This window comes from Gekko japonicus, unplaced genomic scaffold, assembly GCF_001447785.1.
Source record: "Gekko japonicus isolate JY-2015 unplaced genomic scaffold, Gekko_japonicus_V1.1 scaffold284, whole genome shotgun sequence".
Classification (NCBI taxonomy): Eukaryota; Metazoa; Chordata; class Lepidosauria; order Squamata; family Gekkonidae; genus Gekko; species Gekko japonicus.
The window spans coordinates 162,250-183,863 of record NW_015172012.1 but is presented as its reverse complement, the minus strand read 5'-3'; the positions used below and the strand labels follow the sequence as shown (position 1 = coordinate 183,863).

At 43.1% G+C, this 21,614-nt stretch overlaps 1 protein-coding gene across 1 annotated transcript in view; it reads right to left on the bottom strand.

Moving 5' to 3' along the window:
* The window catches only part of C8A (complement component 8, alpha polypeptide), a 60,450-nt gene that overhangs the window by 14,005 nt on the left and 24,831 nt on the right, over window positions 1–21,614 (bottom strand). The window contains exons 5-8 of the mRNA XM_015420264.1: window positions 21,064–21,253; window positions 19,960–20,160; window positions 16,351–16,591; window positions 840–955 (exon numbers count right to left, since the gene is read on the bottom strand). Of these exons, the coding sequence (XP_015275750.1) occupies window positions 840–955; window positions 16,351–16,591; window positions 19,960–20,160; window positions 21,064–21,253 (748 nt within the window). The remainder of the gene's footprint in view (window positions 1–839; window positions 956–16,350; window positions 16,592–19,959; window positions 20,161–21,063; window positions 21,254–21,614) is intronic.

The window sequence follows — 21,614 nt, the reverse complement described above, 5'->3', positions numbered from 1 at the left end:
TTTCCTGATTCCTTCTCTTTTTCCAACCTACCTTTCTGCCACCTATTTGTCCCCTTTTCCTCCTTCCCTCTTCCTGGCAATCTCAACCCAGGAAAATTATGGCTGAGTTGTGTGGTGCTGGCCACTGAGCTGGGACCAGTTGAACAGTGCTGGCTGCTGGGTCCAGCTGCACATTGGGAATCATTAAGGACTTGCAGAGGGCACTTCACTTTCTCCTCTATCCACCTCCTCACACATTTTCTTCTTCTCCTCATCTTGGCAACTTCCCCCTTTCCTACTTGCTTCTCTCCTTTCTGCCCATCCACCAATTTACCTTTTATCTTTGGCCATGTTTATTATATCTTTACCTAATTTATATCCTGTTTTCTTCTCAATCAGAACCCAAAGCAATTTAGATAATTCTTCTCTCCATTTTATCTTCACAACAACCTTGACAGATAGGTTTGGCTGAGAATGTGCGACTGGCCCTAGTGATCTTTCAGAACAGAGTGGGAATTTGTATCTGAGTCTCCCAGAGCCTACTCTAACCACTACACCACACTAGCTTTCATGGAGTGGTATGTCATGGAAGCCACATGATAGCAAGTAATTGTGGTTGGTGCTGGGCCTAGCCTTAATAAGTCTTCCATCAAATGCCAAAATAGCCCTGGAAAGGACCCTGTCCCTGCCCCTTTGCCTTTTACTGATAGAAACCAAGGCTTGAAAGCTGGCAGTACTGTTGTGGTTGCCCACTAAATTCCACTGAGGGCATTCATTTCTTAAGGCTACAGGCACAATGTCTATAATTTGTAAATGTGAATTTATTTCTTACCTTGTGAATGTGTTTTCGGGGGTAGAACTTTTGAGCAATCTTCATAGGGCACCGTGAATCCAGCTGTTAAGATTTCTGATGGAAATGTTAATGAAATGCCTACTGATAAACCAGTACAGGCACTTACCATGCTGCTTGTAACCTCTGTGGTGGGGGGAAGGAAACAGGAATGTCAATAGTAATTTTATATCCATAAATACTGTGAATCTTCATGTGTTTAGATACTATTCAAAATATTTATAGAAATAAGGAGTAGAAAACGTACAGGTTCATTTGGGTTGCTCTTTTTTAATCACAGTTTTTTATTTTATCACAAATCAACATACAAAAATGAACAAAGACACACAAACATATATTACAGACAAATTGGGGGTCTTCTGAATCTATGTAATAATAATCTGTTCCATTACTTCTTACAGTATCCAGTTGGTTATAAAATATATATACCATAAAGCTAAAAATCTTTTATCCATAAAGTCTGGATATATTTGCAAATAGTATCTATAATATCTCTAATATATGTTATGGAGTTATATAGTTCATTTGTTGTAGTCTTCCAACTAAGGATAAAATCTCGACCACGTATTATGAAATTTTCTTTCTTGCCCTTTCAAAAATAAGGCTAATTTGTCTGGGTTGCTCTTTATTAGTCACCATCAGGGATGGGGGAATCAATGTTTGGGGCCTGGAAAGCCAAAACCAGTGAAGCAGTCAGTTCAATTCGAATTTCAAAAAACAATATAAAATGTATTCTATTGTTCTGACCATGTAAAGCCGGAACAGTTTTTTAAGTTACAAAATACTAGAACAGAAAAATATGAATGGAGCGGAAATGCTATACTTCAGCAAAAATGGATACCTCTTCATTTTGAGAGATTTCTCTGCAAATATATGGGTCAACAGTTGTTTAGATACATTTGTGTTACAGCAAGCAAAAGCTTTCATTCATTTTCCATTTGAGTCTGTAGCAAACTTATATCGATTTTTTTTCCAGGCAATGCAGAATGGAGCACTATGGAAGCTGGTTTGTCTCCATCGATTTTAATGGGTGATCTTTTAAAAAACAAAGCACACAGTTCTGTCTCTCAGAATTTTCTCATGGCATATACCTCCTTTCATTTCCCACCAATACAAATGGCTTGAGGATTTGGTTACATGTGATCTGACTGCTGCATCACTCTGTAAATACTGAGAATAGGATGCGCCTACCAGTTGTGCTGATAAATGTCACAAAAATAGCAGGGAGGGGCAGCCAAAGGGAAAAGGGGAAGAAGAATAACGCAATACCCAGACAGAACCAGATGGGAGTAAAATAGGCCACAGCTTTATTGATCACAGCAGATGGAGCACTGGCGCAGCATACAGCATGGATCCAAACATTGGGTGACTTGCCTGTCAGCCAATGAACTCATTCCAGCCAACCTGTTGGGGGAACCTGAAGTAGCAAACAGGTTCCCCACAAATGAACAGACCTATGGGTGGAACCCTTGTCACCTGGGAGTGGAGCTGGGCAACAGTCCTTGAGCTGGGCATGCCGCTATATGGCTTGACCACCAAGACACCTGGGGAGGCAGGCATGCAGGCACAGGCTCCCCCAATGGATCAAGCCCAATGCCTGAAAGTGCCATCAAGCTGTAACATGAACAAACATAACAATGAAACAACTGTGAAGCTGTAGAATAAAGGGAGGGGTGTTTGCTGAGGTACTGTGCTTGTGTGGCTGGCTATTAATAGGGATGGAGAGGGGTGGCTGCAGCTGATGCTTCTCCAGGCTCACCCTCTGGCAGGCCCCAAAGAGCAGGAACCAATGTGGCCAGCCACAGGAGAACAAAGGCCTGGCTGGGCACTTGCAAGATGACATGGCCAGGCCTAGTCCAGCCCAATTTGTGTCGTAGCAGCCATGCAGTTCCCTTCTCCTGAACAGTGCTCAGCCCTGTGGCCACAAAGCAGTCACTGGTAAGGTTATGTACTGAGCCTAAAGCCATTCCTCAAGAACGGGTTGAGCTTGCTTCTCTAGAACAATAGCTCACCTGGATCCAGGAACTAACCAATAGATAAGCGGAGTAATGTAAATAGCCTATCACTGGGAGTGGGTCTGTGTTGGGTGTGGTGTTTGCAGGCTTTATAAGCAGGGCTCAAGCCCTGCTAGCTTGTCTTGTAGTTTGCTGAAATCAACTAATAAACCAGAGCTGATCACTGCAATGCATCTAGAACCCAGTATTTAACATTGGCGATGAAGGTGGGATCCTGTTGAGCCAGCGCAGCGCCCACCAGCACCGCACCGCACACTGAGCTCCTGTGCCATGTGCATCGCATCGCTCCCGGGACCCTGACTGCTGCTCCAGGACACTTCGATGCATTCGACGCCACTGTGGAAGACTGGGAGTCTTACCGCTCCTGGTTCGAGTTTTTTCTCAAGTCCTCCGGGATTGAGGCAGCGGCAAAGAAGTGTGCCACTTTCTTCCAAGTCTGTGGCTGCTTGGCCTTCGAGATTGCTCGTTTGCTGATCACTCCTGAGGAATACAAGGACGCTGACTACAAGATGATTTTGGATCGGCTAAAGGAACACTTCTCTCCAAAACCACCCGTCATCACTGCCTGCCACGCATTCCTCACAAGGAACCAGGCTGCGAACGAATCAATCCGGCATTGCAGCTTCCACGACCTCGAGGACATGCTTTGTGACTGGCTGGTCTGTGGCCTGGGGGATGAGTGGATTCAAAGGAAGCTCCTCGCCAAGGGTGATCCCAAATTCAAGGAGGCCATGGAAGTAGCCCTCGCTGCAGAGGCAACTGATCAGTTCACAGCAGAGGTCTGGCAAGTGAAAAGCCCACCATCTTTGCGGAGGCCTACCACCATGGCCCACCATGTGGACACATCCGAGGAGGAAGAAGAAGAAGTCCTGCAAATCCAGCATACTACATGCTGTAACGCTCACCCATCTGCACTGCCATGCGCCATCGACACCACCACATCAACACCATGTGCCAGCTGCGGGGAGCCCCTTGAGCGGAGGTCCTGCCGGTTCTGGGACACCATGTGCAGGAACTGTGGGAAGGTTGGCGACATTGCCCGAGCCTGCCATGCCAAGGGAAATTGGAGGTGACCAACAGCAACCCCAGCATCAACGCACACCACAGAATTGCACACTACCTCTGTCCAAAAGCAACAGGTTCTGAACTTGCCCTGGGACACCCCTGATAAAATAACAGTGACTGTCCTAATCGAGGGAACCCCCTTCATGATGGAGCTCGACAGAGCTCTCCATAATTTCAGAGGACACCATGAAGAGATTCTGTCCTGGGGGGGTCCCCAACTGAGACCTAGTGGTTTCACCCTGTGAGACTTCCAACAGAATGAAGTGGCCATGAGAGGGGTGGGCACATTCTGGGTACAGTACTGGAATTTTTATTGACTTTTAGACTTGCTGGTGTTAGGAAGCAGTCGCATGAGTCCCCATGGGACTAGCCTGGTTCGCGCCCCTGAGGTTCCAAGTGACTGGGGTGCACCACGTGGCCACAAAAGACATTCAGCGGGTGTGTGATGAGTTCCAGGCAGTCTTTGATGGGATGCTCGGTTGCTACACCGGACCTCACTGCAGCTCAGCTCGGCGGTGTGGCCCAAGGGGTTTTAGAGACAGTTACACATGCCCTCTGGGAAACTCCTATTGTGATGCCGGTGAAGCCCAATGGGGACGTCTGCATCTGTGTGGACTACAAATGCAGTATAAACAAGGAGCTGCAGGACCACTCCTACCGGGTTCAGTCATGTCCTAGCCTCTCTGGCAAGCACCAAGATCTTTGAAAGCTGGACTTAGCTCAGGACTACCAGCAACTCCACATAGATGAGGTGACCACAGAGACCCAGACTACAGTGACACACAGAGGTGCATTCTGGGTGTGGCGGCTGCAATTCAGGGTCAGTGCAGCCCCGGGAATTTCCCAAAACCTAATGGACTCTCTTCTTAAGGGAATTCCCAGGGTACAGTCCTTATTCGATGACGTTTTAATTCCCCCCCCCGAGACAAGGACTTCGCCAGAAGGTTGTGCACCATCCTGCAGTAGTTCCAAGCAGCTGGTTTCAAGGTGAAGTGGGAGAAATGCCTCCTGGGGGGTTCCATGGGTTGAGTTCCTGGGATTCTTCATTGATGCTGAGGGCATCCATCTGGCCCCAGACAACATGTGCACCATTGTCGACATCCCCCACACCAACCTCCAAGCCAGAACTCCAGGCCTTCTTGGGGCTTCTGAACTTCTATCACTCCTTCCTGCCCCACAAAGCTGCAATTGCGGAACCCCTTCACCACCTCCTTGACAAAAGGCCATGTGGGTCTGGGGCTAGAAACAAGCCACTGCGGTCCAGGCCATCAAGGAGCTGCTCACCTCCAATGCCGTCCTGGCCCACTTTGATGAAGCGATGCCCGTCGTCCTCACCTGCAACGCTTCCCCATATGGGGTAGGAGCCATCCTTGGACATCAGCTACCGGACGGCCGGGAGGTCGCCGTGGCATACTACTCCCATGCCTTGTCTTTGGCCAAGCACAACTATGCACAAATTGACAAGGAGGCGCTGGCTATCATAGCGGGGGTGAAGAAATTCCATGACTACCTCTATGGGCAGCCGTTCACCATTGCAACAGACCACAAGCCCCTGCTGGGCCTATTGGCTCCGGATCAACAGACCCCCCCAGATGCTTTCACCCCGAGCGCTGCAATGGTCAATCTTCCTGGCAGGATACCAGTACTCCCTCCACCGTTCCACTGTATTGGTAGACCTGACCTCCAGAAAACAGGTCTACCTGCCCCAGTCCACTATACTAGTAGACCTGTCCTCAGACTGTCATCCCACGCTGAGCCTTAGAAAACATACAAGCACTTGGGGGGGGGGACACTCTTGCAGTCTACTTTGGTGTTTTTTTGTAGTGAAATATGACAAATTATAGGTCAAGTATAACAGAGGTGGAACAATCACTGTCAGAACCCTGCCTAACTTAGCAAACAAGAAGTTGCTTAAATGTGTTTTTTTTTGGGGACACTCTTGCAGTCTACTTTGGTGTTTTTTTGTAGTGAAATATGACAAATTATAGGTCAAGTATAACAGAGGTGGAACAATCACTGTCAGAACCCTGCCTAACTTAGCAAACAAGAAGTTGCTTAAATGTGTTTTTTTTTTGAGCCCCCAGAGGGGATTTTTTATTATTATTTTTCAAACTACAAAAACTATCATAGAAAAAGGGAAGGGGGACTACATATACAGGACAAAGTATAGAAACCCACTACTGACTAAAAACCCAAGAGGAGTCCACTCCGGAAGAGCCAGAGTCTAGCTCGCCACTGGACTTGCTGTCCTCTTCTTTTTTCCCGTCCTCTGGTCTTTCCAGCTGAACCCTTAGAAATTCTTGGGCTTTCAGAACAGAGTCAATATTTTCTTTTCTATCCTTAATCTTGAAAGTGATGCTTTCAGGAAATAGCCATTTATATCCAATTGAATCTGTCTAAAGGAAAAGCACAAGCTCTTTGTACTTCTTTCTCCATTGTCTTGCTTCAAATGGAATATCCTTTAGTGTTCTGATAGTATTTTCCCCCATTTTCAGGGGTACTCCAGAAACTGCTTTCAGGATTGCATCCCTCACATGCCTTCTCAAGAATCTTATAACAATTTCCCCAGGCAGATTATTTTTCTTTATATAGCCTGAATATGATCGATAGACCACATCCATATTGCTCAGCAATGCTTCTGCCTTCATTTCTGTCACTGGGGCCAGCAGTTCACTCATAACTTCTTTAAGATTCTCTCCTGATTTTTCCGGCATGCCCTGGAAGCGAAGAATCATATTAGCCTTTTCCATTTGCACTTGTAACCGTTGGTCTTCCATGGAGATTTGTTTTCTTTCCAGCTTTTGCACTTTCTTCTTCACCTTCTGTGTAGTTGCCCCGCCATCTTTATCATTTGTTTACTTTCGCAATTTTGTTGCAAGTCTCTGAATGTGCACTTGACCGCTTAGATTCGCTTTGGTAAGTACTTCTTGACAGTTTTCTTTGCGTTTTCTTCCGCTCCCCCCCTCAGTCTCTCAAAAGTTCATGCACATGGGAGGCATCCCTCCCCCGCTTGCTTTCCCGTTCGGTGGGGTGGGGTGGGGAGCTAGCTTTTTGCCTTTAAAAATGCTTTAAAGCTGACTCACTTTCATAATTGGTCATTCGACCTTGCTTTCAGCTTCATTTCTGATGCTTGATCTCCCACGCTTGCCCCGGTCAGCATCACTAAATCACATTCGGTCTCACAGCATGGAGAACCGTTGGAATTAAGAGGCACCTCAATTCTCCGGCATTCCGCCCTCGAAGAGGCAACCTCTTAGAAGTTCCATGGCCAGAGTACCTTCCCCGGGTCTCTGGGGGGGGGGTAAGTGAGCCTGCGCACCCCCTCCTTTGGCTGGAGCACAGCTTCACCCCCGGGAGGTCCGGGAGGTGAGTCTGCTAGCGTGCTGCCATAGACCGGAAGTCCTAAGTTGCTAAAATGTTATCAACCTGCCCAAACTACTTATTTATTCAAATATTTATATCACACTTTTCCATATGACTCAAGGCAGCTTACAAATCTTACTGAAAAGCATAATGGGTGTGCAAAAAAAAATCTATTTTTTCCGGCTGCATCATAGCTTATGGGGACCATTATAGTCAATGGGCCCCATAGGCTATAATGGAGAATCAATCCGGGGGTATCTAGGGCTCAGATTTTTGTGATAGTGGCACCAAATTTGCAGCTGCTGGTGCCTCTCCTCAACCCCTCCCCCCTCAAGTTTTAAAAAGATTGGACCAAGGGGGCCAATTCTATGGGCTCCAGAAGGAGGTGCCCCAAGCTCTATTGTTTCCAATGGGGGAAAATACCTTCGTGTGAGCAGAAGCTTGAAATCCCTGAGTTGGAGGTATAATTTTGTGCTCCACCCCCCCCCCAGTGCAGCTTAGAGGGAATTCTGCTGGGGAGGGTGGAGGGAGGGCGGAGGTCAGTCCTGGCTTCTTCTCTCAGCAGGGTTTCGCGGCTGTGCTATAGGTGCATGGCTCACCATGGGAGTGAGAACCTTTTAAAAATGTTTTTAGAAGGAACAAAAGGTTTTTCAATGGGAACGCCAAATAGACCCACCGTAGCTATGGGTCAGATTGTACATAGACATTGTGTGGGATCCAGCAAAAGATTTACAAGCAGATTAAAAAGACTATGCCGGCAGCTTGTACTGCACTAAACTTACTGTATCACAACATGCATTTCTGCTTGTACAAGACATTGTGCAAGTAATCATGAGGAAGAAGAGGTACTACAATACATCAGACACTATTGCTTGTGCAAGCAAAACTTCACTGTGTTTAACTTTCCATTCATGTGTTGCTGGATCCAACCAAGAGTAAAGAGTGGAAACTGTCATTGCAGTTGCCTTTTGGCAGTCACTCTGTGGTGGGATCAACACTGAGATGGTTTGCACTGTGTCTGGAGACTCCAGCATGGCATTACCTTTGGAGTTACTGCACTTGATAAGAATGATTTTTGCTAAAAATATATTGACATTGGAATCCACCATATGAGAGACTTTCGGACACCAGGTGCTACTATATGCAAAAATTATCCCGTCTTTCTAGTATCCAAGAGAAATGTATTCTGGAGTCTGGTCTTATCAAACCCAACTTCTTAGCAGATGCTAAATCCATCAATAGGTTGAAGGTTTGCCCATTTTCCTGAGTCCTAAAAAGCTACAGGTCAGAATTTGGATCTAGCAGTATTTAGCAATTCAGTACACAAATGTTGTATGCAGTAGTTGGAACTCCTTGACCAATCTTTAGCAAGCTGCCCTCAATGAAATTACAATTTGAACTGCTTCCACACTGTGAGGATTCTTCATGTTGCTTAGAGCACCGCTGTGAATATAAAAGCATGTGTGCTGGTGGCCGAGCTTCCACACACAGGAATTTTCGACACACTTCCCTCTACTTTGTGTTCTTACTTTTCCTTTTCATTCATGTTCTACATAAACACTGCAAGGGGTGTGGTAATCACAGGTGTTGTTGTGACTCATTGCCTTTTTTTGGTTCTCTTCATGCATGTGATGTAGTACTATAAAGGTTCCTTCCAAGCAATCAGTATAAAACTGTCTACACTTTTACCCTTATATTTCCACAACAAAAAGGGAGAACTCTTTAATTTTTTAAGACTCGGAACTAAAATGTGAAAAAAATAGATAACTGGTGATATAGTGCACAATAGCAATTACTGATTTTTTTTTTTTTAAAGCCCACAAAAAGTTCTGCAGCGGTATGGCAGGAAAAATGTCAGAAAAATGGCACACAAGAGAGTTGACAGTGTGAAAATAGTACTGACTGGGCAGGACTTTTGCCACAGGGAAGTATGCACTATTCCTTTCACATGATGTACCAATGTGGTTAGTCTGTGTTCTTTAAAAAAAAATCAGAATAAAGCAAGTTTGAGATCAAGCATAATGAGGATGATGAAACCTGGAATGAGAATGATTAGAGCACAATATTACGTGGATGCTTAAAAAATCAAGCAATCCAGTTTGGAAGCCAAGATGGAGAAAACCCCCTGTATGAAAGCATCCTTGGTTTCTCAAACTACTAGAATGAACTCTCCAACTGCTAAATTTGCTGCTTTCTAACAGCATTTTAATGCAGCTATAATATTCAGTGGCTTCTTCTTAACTATTCCACAACATTAACAACATAACCGGCTCAAATTTATTCACTGAAAGCAACAGGAATAATTGCCTTTTCTTATTGTCTGACTGCCATAAAATTAAAGTTGAGCTATACTTGAACTAATTGATATATTTTTGCTACTGGTGGTTAATTATATTCAGCCAAGATCGGTCAATATGATTCATTATTGGTTGCCACAAGGGGTAGTTCTGTGCTTGCTCAATGAAATGTGGTGGATGCTGCAAAACTATGGCTATGGACAATATTGGCAATTTAAGGAAGGGATAAACAAGATTGTTTATCATCTGTTGTCACTTCAAGTGGCTATGCATTAGACTAATTGTCCTTTACTTTTGAAATTAATCACAATATGAAAAAGACTTTTTGTATGTCATTATAAACTACAAATAAATTGCACTTTTTTCCAGTGGAATCATAATGCAATGATTATGTTCTTTGAAAGAAGGAGTAAAAGATAACACTGGTGTCTTTTTCAAGGATTATGATCAATGATTTCTTTATTCATTTGATAGATCAAGGTGGACAGTCATGTTGGTCTGAAGAAATTCTCACAAATTAGGACAAATCAATCTCCAGTTCTAACATATTTATTATCTATGTTGTTTAAAAACATTTTTTCAGCATTTTGCATGCTACTTCTATATACAAGCCACCTATATATACAAACCACCTATATATACAACTATGATATGTAATTCCATTTCATTGTCTGATGAAGTGTGCATGCACATGAAAGCTCGCACCTTGAATAAAACTTTGTTGGTCTTAAAGGTGCCACTGGACTCTAACTTTGTTTTATTCATTTGACTTAGTCTTCAGCTTTCCAGTTACCTTCCCCAAATCATCCTCTGCTAAGGAATGCAAGTTGCATTCTGCTTTGTGGTAATGCATTCGCAGGGTTTAGAGGAATCATCAGTATGCTCAACCGACACTAATAGCCACGGCTATATGTAGTATTCCATTTTGCATTAACATTGCACTACAGTGGGCTTTGTGATTGGGCATGGTATTAGGCACCCCAGGAATTTCAGCTTGCATGTCAAAAAAAATCTTGCCTTCTGCTTGTGAAAGGTGTGAGCAATGCCTGGTTAAATCTCACAAGCAAGAGTGGAGTGGGAGGAAGGGGATGCTGAACAAGTTTCTGGTGGGCATCAGCAAAGCACTTCTGCTGCCTTTAGTCAGACCATTGTCAGAAAGTACTATTAAAAGCAGTACTGTCTACTCTGACTAGCAACAGTTCTCCAGGGTCTCACATAGAGGCCTTCATGGAGGGTAGGACTATCAGTGGCTACTATCCATGGTTAATAAAGAGAACCTGTTTACAGAGGCAGCAAACCTCTGATAGGGGGTAACATTGGGGAATGGCCTTGATCTTTATGCCCCCCAGAGTTACTGTTTGGCCACTGTGTGAAAAAGGATGCTAACCTAGATGGACCACTGGTCTGATCCATCAATGCTCCTCCTGTGTTCTTGTGTTATCCACCCATACCTCTCATCAGTGGTGAGACAAAACTGAGGGCCTGGTTGCTCCATCATCTGTGATGGGAGGACTAGGGAAGGAACAAAATATCAGAAGCAAGAAGTCCATTTTCCTTCATGGAAATTCTGCTGTAAGAGTGTGCTTGATGTATCATGCATATAATCTACATGGTGCTTTCCGAATACTAATGACAAGTTCTTTAATCTGCAGGCACATTGTTTAGAGAGGAGAATACCCGCCTGACCCTTAATGGGGCAATCAGGCCCTGACTGTAATGTCAAGCCCCTAAGATACCAGTTCTATCCCTCTGCAGCATTTTTAAAAGAAGGAAAACAAACCCATCATTCTAGGGGAAAACATTTACTTTTCAACACTGGCACTGCTGACGCAAAGGGCTGACATTCATTGAACCGCACATTTCCTTCTCCTTACTCAGCACAGTCCATAACCATAGTAGTAGCATGATAAATGTGTTCTCTTTTTATGGTATGCTCTGTAGATGAAAATTATACAAGTATGCCACATAAAAGTGAAAATTATCACTCTTCTGAGACACATTTTTTGAGTCTTTGAGGATTTCAACTTTCCTTCTGCTTACAGTAGGGCCACCTTGTGATAAATCACAGCATCTCAACTACAGTAAGCAAAATATAAAATAGAATAATGGCTCTGTCTTGACGGTGCTAATTCATTCTTCCTCTTCACTTGGTAATCTGCTTCCTGAAGCCTTTTGTGGTCTGATCCTTCTATACATCAGGCCAGACAAATATGTGAATGACCTGATCCTACCCCCTATACATCAGGCCAGAAAAATTCTCAGGAGGAAAGACAAATATGTGAATGACCTGATCCTACAGACTTCGGTGCAAAGGAAACAAACAAACAAAAAGATGCACGGTGGCAAAGGACATTTGACTAGGCTCCTAGTCTCTTCACTTGGGAACCAATAGGACCGTGGCGGGAGATTTGAACCCACCAACGGGACCTAGGGGGGTGTCCCTCAGGTGTGTATATAGTTGGCCATCTGGCCAGTATTCTGTGTTCTTGTTGTGTACCAGTAAACCATCTCTGTGGTTTCTACATGCATCTAACCCACTACACTTCATTGTCTCAAGCCAATGTTATACTAGGTCATCAGAGTAGACAGAATGTTCCAATGGTTCAGCAATTTAGTACAATTCAGCAGTATCAGTGCAACTTCTTTGGTGAAAATGTACTATGTAAGGCTTTGTTCACACCTGGACTAATGGGAGAGGGTATGCTGACTTTCCAGCCTTTGTGAATCAAATGTTCAGCCAACAGTATTGTGTTATTGTCAATTTAAATGATCTCAAGCAGCAGAGCTGAGGAAGACCTCTGCCTATAGCCCTGGGGAGTCACTACCAGTCAGAGCAAACAGTTGTCTGGATCATTTTAAAGGCATGCATCTAACCCACTACACTTCAATGTCTCAAGCCAATGTTATACTAGGTCATCTTTCCCTCATAATCTTTGCCTCTTTTTGAGATCTTGTGTTCTTCACCATGCAAATTGGAGTGTTTACCCAATAAATGTGAAGTAGACCTAGTCAGTGATTTTCCTTGAAATTAATGATGTGCTTTAAGGCTGGGCAGAAATGTCTAGTTCAAAATCTCATGGGGATCACACCCCTTAACAAATACAGTAGATGTAACAAATATTTAGGAACAGTTGGAAAACTCCTGTTCAGATATATATTCTAACCCCTTATTGTCTACTTGCTGGGAAGCAGAAAATGGCAGGAGTCATGAGGGAAGACAGTGACTTAACAAATATTTGCTCAACAGGGGTTTTGTCCAACTGGAACAGTTAGCTTAGCTTCCTATCAAATAGGACTGGCATTTCTGTGTGCAACATTCCTAATTTCTATAAATCGTTTAATCATCTCACTGAGTTTAGAAGGTCTTTCTGGCACTACATAATCATGGGTATTGTTGTTGTTGTTCCCCACCTTTCTTCTTGGTTTAAGGCAGCTTGTAGGCAATAATTAAACACAGATTAAAACCAGATAAACCCCCAAGAAACCTCCCACCTAAAAGATGTCTGCTGTTCATGCCCCATCAAAAGTGCTAAACAAACAAACCAGTCTTGTGTTGCCTCCTGAAGATTTCCAGTGAGGGGAATTCCCTGACCTATTCAAGAGTTGTGCAACAGTGGAATCAGCTGCCTTGGGAGGTGGTGAGCTCCCCCTCACTGGCAGTCTTTAAGCAGCAGCTGGACAAACACTCGTCAGGGATGCTCTAGGCTGATCCTGCACTGAGCAGGGGGTTGAACTAGATGGCCTGTGTGGCCCCCTTCCAACTCTGTGATTCTATGATTCCATGTTGCTATGATCTAAGCTTTCTTTGACATCATTACTGTATTTAGAAGTGCTACTGCTAGGAAAAGGACCTGAGAGGCACAAGTCAGTTTGTTTACATGGAAAGCAGACTGGAGGGTGGTTGCCCCTTTTAAACAAAACCGGAACACACAGATGTCGATGTAGACAGCTAACCTGTTCTCTACCCCTAGCTCCACCTTGCCGTGCTAAACTCCACTATTTGAAGATAGTTTTTGATTAAAGGTTTATAAGGAGAGTGGAACACAGTAGGACAAGATGTGGGAAAGATAGGGTTTCGTTCTTCTTGCCCATGGGCTCCATGTGTGTGAAATAAGAGTACCTAACCCTAATTCTTTGGGGGTTTTTTGAGGGGGTGACTGTGAGAGTCCTATTAATGGAATGGAACACATACTTGCTAATTCCTTCCTTCCTGTGACTTGTAGAAGTGAGAATTTTAATTGTGTCTAAAACAGAGGTGCTTTCTCTTTTTTGAATGAAAGTTGAGGAGGCAATTTTATCCCAATTGCCGATGAGGGAGTTATGCTTAGAAAGGTGGTTCCTATTGAAATGTATGAAAATAAACTAATGCTGATAACTTTAATTCTGATATTTAAAAACTCAACTCATAGTTTTTTAAATGACAGAAGGAAGACATCTAAATCTTTTAAACACACCAGTTGCACTTGGGAGCTTACATCTGAACAGCTTCCGATATATTTTTCTACTAGATTGTTATTCGGGCATTTTGTATTTATTGTTTCTTTTCACATTTCCCTTAATCAGCATTTAGCCCTGAACTGATCTATACTCAACAGCTCTTGGTATTTATCATTCTGCTAGTGTATATTATATCCTAAAGCAAAAGGAGTAATGTTCTCTTTATGCCATGAACCTGGTTTAGGATTACAGGAAAGAGAGGCTCATCTTTACCTTGAAAGCTTGCACAATGTTTTGTGCCATTTTGGTATTACACGGATTTTGTTCTTGTTTCTGGATTTTGCATGGACCAATATGGCTGTTTGCAACTTTTTTCTACTTCAATGATACCTAATTTCAGCCAAGAAAGATTTGTCAACAGAACAGAAAGTCTGGGGAAAGATTGTTCTACACAAGGCAAAATTACCCTTTTTGGCTGCAGTGGAATTTATAACGTGTGCATCATTTTAAGTATTCATCATCAAGCATTTTTAACAGAAAGACTAGCAAGTGCTTCCTTCTACTCTCAAACTTCAAGAGAACTGGGTCTCACCTTGCATTTAAGAGGCATTTGTATGGACTTTGGCTGGCCTTTGTGTTCTTAGTGATCTGTTCCTTGTTTCCAGAAGGCAAGTGCTGCAACCTGAAACAAGCACTAATTTGAAGCTGTATTGTCTAGCTTCTGACACAGAATGCTAGCAAGACCAGGTCTTACAAAGCATGACCTGAAACCTCTGCCTCCTCCCCCTCCTTAATTTTGTAGTATTTATCTTTTTAAAAATCCAACCTAATGATGGGTTCTGGTGAGCCTGAAAGACTGTGCAATGCTTTCTGTCATTTTGGTTGGTCCCAATAAACAGTACTGCATGGATTTTGTTCTTGCTTTTGAATACATCGTTAGCTAGCATAAAAAGCCAACTGTGCACACTTTACAGCTTATACCAGCAACAGTCCTGTGGAATAATATGGACTGCATGTCTGATCTGAGGGGCCCAAATTGCAGAAGTCTTCCTAAGCTTAGAGCTATTTGGCTGAGCCACAAGTCCTAGCCTGATGTTGCAGATGTTACTATTTCAAGTGGAGAATCCCAGAATGGAGTTACCAAACCAGAACTTTTGGAAGAGAATGTGAATGACTAATGTCTATTGGTATCACAGAAGGCACATGAGTTCTTGCATTAATAGCATAATAGATAGCTTTGTACAAGTGAACAATCTGGTTAGTGTACCGGAGAGTCAAGTTATTATAGTACTAAATTTCCCATTCACGATGAGAAGGCTTTATGCTCCAACTCTCCAGTTGTGTATGCAAACAACTGCAGATGATACCTTACATAAACATGATTTACAGACAAAACCCTGCTGTCCTGCACGCCTTCCTTTGCTGAAAGATGAAACTAGCAGAACCCCTTCATTCTGCAGTTTGAAAGCCTTCTAGTGTAAAATGTCAGACATGAAGCCCTGTGTGTTGACATATTCTGAGTAAACGAGGACCTGTCTAGATCTGTGGGTGGGGTGCCATCTTGTGTGCTTTGAATCAGCACAGGCATTGTTGCTGTACCTGTAAGGAAACTTGTATATCAACCTCAGGAAATGTATCTCAGAATTAAAGCTTGTGGAATACAAAAAATAGTGTGTGGCTTAGTGATCTCGAGTTCTTGGGTCATGACAACAGTTTGTATCCTCCTGTGGGTCAACAAGATGTATGCATACAAAGAATTTTATGTACAACATGCTGACTAGGTGAAATGAACTGGAGGTCCTGTGAGTAATCTCGGGGGGGGGGGTAATCTTGGAGGTGAGAAATCTCCCCCAAAATCTCCCCTCCCAGGATTCCTCAAGGTGAGCAGACTATTTTCGCTTCCTTTCCTGTAATTGTCACTCCACAACCTTCAATAGTTCATCGTTTCTGGATAGGGCTGCCAACCACCAGGTGGGGCCTGAAGTTCTCCCAAAATTACAATTTATCTCCAGCCTGTAGAGTTCAGTCCCCCTGGAGAAAATGGCAGCTTTGAAGGATGAACTCTGCTGAGCTCCGTCCCCTTTCCAAAATCCACCCTCCCCAGGCTCCACCTACACATTTCCAGGAATTTCCCAACACAAAGTTGGCAGCCATACTCCTACAGCTTTTTCTATCCTAGTTTTTGAGGGGGGTTTCTTTGGGTAATTTAAATAGCCATGTTTTTCTGAATACTTGGAGAGTCCACTAGGTATATAGAGTTTCCTTTCTTGTCTGTGGCTTATTTCATCCACACAGGGGCACACCATTTTACAATTAGAAATAGCGATAAATAAAACATGCTAACCTTCTCTCCTCATTTCATCTTTGTCAACAATGATGATGTATTCAAAGATGCCTCCCATTGTCCCGGATGTCATGAAGTGGGTGCCATAAAGGTTTATAAACTTGGCATACAGTCCGTAGTTGTATTCATCTGGAAGATCCATCAGAAACTGAAGCATATTTTCATCCAGAAATATATCATCTCTTCTCATCTTGAAACGGGCTGTTTGTATTTTAGTAAGTGTTCGAATAAATCCTACATTCTGTAGACAAAGCACAGCAGAAAGTCTCATTTTTTAAATTCTTAGGGAAGTTATACCCAATGGCATGGCTCTTTATGTAGAAAAAGCCCAGCAGGAACTAATTAGCATAATAGGCCACACCCAACAGCAGAATCTTATTTGCATGTTAGGCCACACCCCTGACAGTGCAGCTCATTAGCATATTAGGCAACATTCACAAGCAACAGACAACCCAGAGTTTAATTATTGGAGAGTTTGTAATTCTCCAATAATTAAACAAATTCTGGAGCATAAGGCTATGGGATATAGCTAGAAGGAACTTTAATTACCAGTATGCCAATTTCTGGGGTCAAACAACAGGATATGGCTGTCCCCTCCATTATTTGCTGATCAGGTTGCAGAAACAGCTGTCTGTCAACTGGTAAAACTGTCAAACTAGAAGAAACCATCAGACAGAGGCAGGGTTTCGGCGAGCTGATGGCGGCTGTGTCTCCTGGGATCTCCCAGGGAGGCAGCTTGCAAATCAGCAGTTAGAGACGGGGTGCGAATGCCCCCCAGGGATCCTTGCAAAGGGTCTTCAGTCATGGAGCGCTGAGGGTCGCCTCTTTCCCAGCATGCTGTTGGGAAATTGAGGCATCCCTTTGCTCCAATGGTCTCTCTGCTGTATTCTGGCAAGGACTACGCTACGCCACTCCTCCACTTGCACCTGGCTGGATGGCCTTCGGCAAGCCGTAGCTCTGATAAGAGCTGTTCTTGAAAAAGAGCAGTTTCTGTCAAGAGCTCTCTCAGCCCCACCCACCTCACAGGGTGTCTGTTGTGGGGAGGGGAAGGGAAAGGAGTTTGTAAGCCGCTCTGAGACACCTTTCGGTAGTGAAGGGCGGGGTATAAATCCAATCTCTTCTTCTCTTCTTCTTCTGTTGGGTGTGGGCTATTATGCTAATGAGTTCCTGCTAATGAGGTCTGGTCTTACACATGCAGCAGAATAAGGTAGTAAGATCTGGAAGTGTTAGAGTGCACTGTACCACGTCACCCTGTAGGTAGAAGGATGTCAGTTTTTAATAAATAAAATAAATAATGCTACATTATAATTAAAAAGAAAAAAAATACCAGGACATCAGGGGAAAATGTTCTATCCTAGCATGTTGCCTGCTGTGCAAATTTTATACTGGCAGGGAGATTCTTCCCCAGGGAAACATTTAAAATGTGGTCATCCCCCTGCAGTCTGAAACAAAGCAGTTCAGTCTATAAGGAGAACTAAATCTGCAAGCCTCATCCTGTCTCCTGTGTAGACTGTGAAGAGCTGCTGCTTGCAGATATTGTTTAGATTATGTTATACTTGTTATTTGATTGTTTAAATTCATGTGAAGGGGAGCGGGAGCTTAATAAACAAGCTGAATCACAAACTTGCTCACTGAGTACTCTTTAGGATGATAAACATAATATCAACCATTCGTATTGTTACAAAACTTCTTTCACTGTGTCTTACTATCCACACACCTCACTTCATCACCAAAAAGTAACATAATCCAAGCTATAGCTAAAGCACAATCTGTACATAGAGCAACTAAACAGGTCATGTTACACATGTGCAGCATACAGGCATGTATCCCTCCCCAGAACACACCACCTGGGACCTACTTAAGCTAGAAAAATATCTTGAACTGGCCCTAGCCAAAACTGACAGGGGGGAAAAATAATGAGATGAAAACAAATGATGAGACTAGGAAATCAGGCCATGCGTTAGTAGAATATAAAAGTGGACATTATCTCCATATTAATATATCTTTTCCGTAGATCTGATTAATCTGCACATTGCAGTGTTGCCTCCCCTTTCACCCACTTCTTCCAGAATAGCTGAACCTTGATGATAATTCATTTTCTTCCTGTGCTTCAGCCTCAAGCTACCTGGTAACTGGGGCAGTATGGACGTCATTTTCCTTCTGTATAATTTTTGAAAGGTAAAACATCATAACTGAAGCCATGATGCATTAGTGTGTATGTGTGTGTGTTTTCCCCTTAGTTTTTAAAAATAATGTTTTTTGAATGGGATGAAGACAGATACCAGCTCTGATATCCCTTCCAAATTCAGCATTTGATGGTCCTGTTTCCTCCACCCCCAAATGCTCTTCTGTGTCCGCATGTAAGAGATAGGAAAGGGGCTCTCACTGGAAGGATGGAGACCAGAGTAGTTCTTTGACCTGCTCTGGCAGAATGTCATGCTTTCTCTATGGGAAGGAAGCTCCAAGAGAATTTGGTTCTCTTCTGCATCAAAAACCCAGAAGAAATAGATTGGATTGGGATGAGAGTGCATATGTCAAGATGTGTGTGGGGGGCTCCATTGAGTCCAATTCCTCACTCCAGAATATTTTTTCCTCCTAAAGTATAATGAAAGGAAGGGGAAAGGGATTATGTTGTAAAGGGGAGCAAAGGAAAAAAAACCCTTTTCTCTTTTTTCTCCTCTCTCTAAGGCAAAGGCAAAGGTTTCCCTTGCTTGAAAGCCAGTCGAATCCGAATCTAGGGGGCAGTGCTCACCTCCATTTCCAAGCTGAAGAGCCAGCGCTGTCCAAAGACTTCTCTGTGGTCATGTGGCCGGCATGACTAGACACCATGGCACACAGAAGGCCGTTACCTTCCCATCAAAGCGGTACCTATTTATCTACTTGCAATTTCTTGCTTTTGAACTGCTAGGTTGGCAGGAGCTGGGGGCAGAGACGGAAATTCACTCCATTATGCAGCACTCGGGTCTTGAACTGCCGAGCTACAGACCTTCTCGTCTGCAGCTCAACATCTTAACCTCTGAGCCACCACGGCCCCTTCTCCTCTCTCTACCACCTGCAAATTATTCACAGATCCTTGCTGTAATCATTTCCCATCCTGTCTTTCCCTTTTAAAATAAGCCATCTCTATTTACACCTCTGGATTGCCAAGATATTTTTAGAGCCACTAATAAAAGCATGTAGCATGGCACTCCACTTTGTACTAATTTGAGCAGGATATATTTGGCAATGGAATATGTTCCCCAAAGACAACTGTTCCTGATGAACAGTGCTTTATATCCTCCCTCCCTGTTCACTCCTCAAAGCACTTACTCATTTATATACTTAATGTCACCATGAAACAGGATGGGGTGAGATGGCATGTGTTGTTCTACTTTGTAATTCAATTTCATTCCCATTATAATGCTTCTGTTTGCTTCAGTGCAATAAGGAAAGCAAACAGACTTGCTAATGATCACACATGTGCAATTACATGAACAAATTAAGGTATGATTATTATAGTTTCAAGGGGGAACAAAGTGGGCAGGGAAATAAAACCAACATCAGTTACACAGCAATTGGGCAAGTCAGCAACACATGAATTAGAAGGCAGCGGCCTATCTTTTTGGTTACCTTTGCAGCATACTGAGTCCAATTTTCCAGGGTCCCTACCCCCCGTTTAAAACTGAAACCTAGGTCCAATGAGACAGGCACAATGGCTGGGCCTATGCCAATTGTAAAACCTGCGTCTTCAGAGTAATCCTTTTTCAGGGCATTCAGTAACTCTGTAGCATCAGCATAGTACTCAGAAGAAAAGCCAGAATCAGCATGTGCCTGAAATGCAAGAAACACACATTAGTTCTACTATTGTAGCTATCAGCTTGCTTTTACTGCATTGTCTTCTATCTTTGTAATCCACTGTCTTCATTGTTATGGTATATCTTGCTCTAACCAGTTTATTGTTTGCATTGTTTTCATATTGTGTAATCTTAGTTCTGTCACATTACTCCCTCAGATATCTTTTGATGTCTGTTTGCATCTTTTAAAATATTTTGCAGTCCGCCTTGAGGGAGAGAGGTAGGCTCTACATAAAGTAAATAAAATATTTTACAGAGAAGCTTAATTCAGCCTGATAACACCTTTCCTCTAAAATCAAAACCTGAGCACTTCCCAGAAGTACTGCAAGAACATTTTGAAAATAGGCTTAAGTTTGCAGGCAAGACCTGTAGAGTTATGGGTTCATTTATACATATCATATATTTCCCCTTTTTTGTAAGTATTTGATGTACTTGTAAGTGGTGCTAGCCTTTACATCTATATTATGGGCTGCCAAGCAGTTTGGGATTTTCAAGATTCAATTAAAGATCATGTAATTAAATTAGTTGATTAGTTATTGATTGTTTTCATAAAGGTAAGTGGGCGTTTTCAAGGAGATATGCCTCTCATTCCCTCAGCGTGTTGAAGAGTCCACTGTATAAAATTTTCCTGGGCCACCTCTAAGCTGCACCCAAACTAAGGATCAGGGCACACTGCCGTAAAGCTACTGTGGACATGGAACGCTTTTGTCTTCTTCTCCAGTGGGGGAAAGGGTGAAAAGGTATTGTAAGGTAACCCAACACAGCTAGTAGCACTGTCCATTCATTGGAGCTTTCTGATTACACTGAAACCAGGGTACATATGTGGCTAGAATTCATTAATACTTAGCATAATCGTTAACTGTGGCCAGCAAATACTCACTAGAAACTGATAGAAGTGAACATTGTATGGCTTTCGGAAATATTTATCATCTTCTCCATAATACAAACGTTCACATGTAGCATCGTATTTGATCTTTCGCCATTCCCCATTATAGACCGATTCACACTGGCCCCCATAGTAGGCAGGATCATAAACTAGCTGCACTCTTTCTTTTGTAAGTATATTGTACCTTTGATAAAGACCAACAAAAGAAATAATGTAAGTACCAATCTATTACAAAAAGACATATTCAACTTCTCAACTCTTCTTAAATGTTGTTTCACAGGCAGATTCCTAAGGTGAAAGGGAAGCTGACACTTTAAGGCCATGTCGTATCCTCAAACATATGGCAAGTCATACCCTCAATCAGGGCTTTTTTTGTAGAAAAAGCCCAGCAGGAACTCATTAGCATAATAAGCCATACCCAACATCAGAAACTCATTAGCATATTTGGCCACACCCCTGATAGTACAGCTCATTAGCATATTAGGCCATACCCCCATGTTACCAGAAGTGTGGTCATCCAGCCACACCCACCTTTTGCTTCTTAT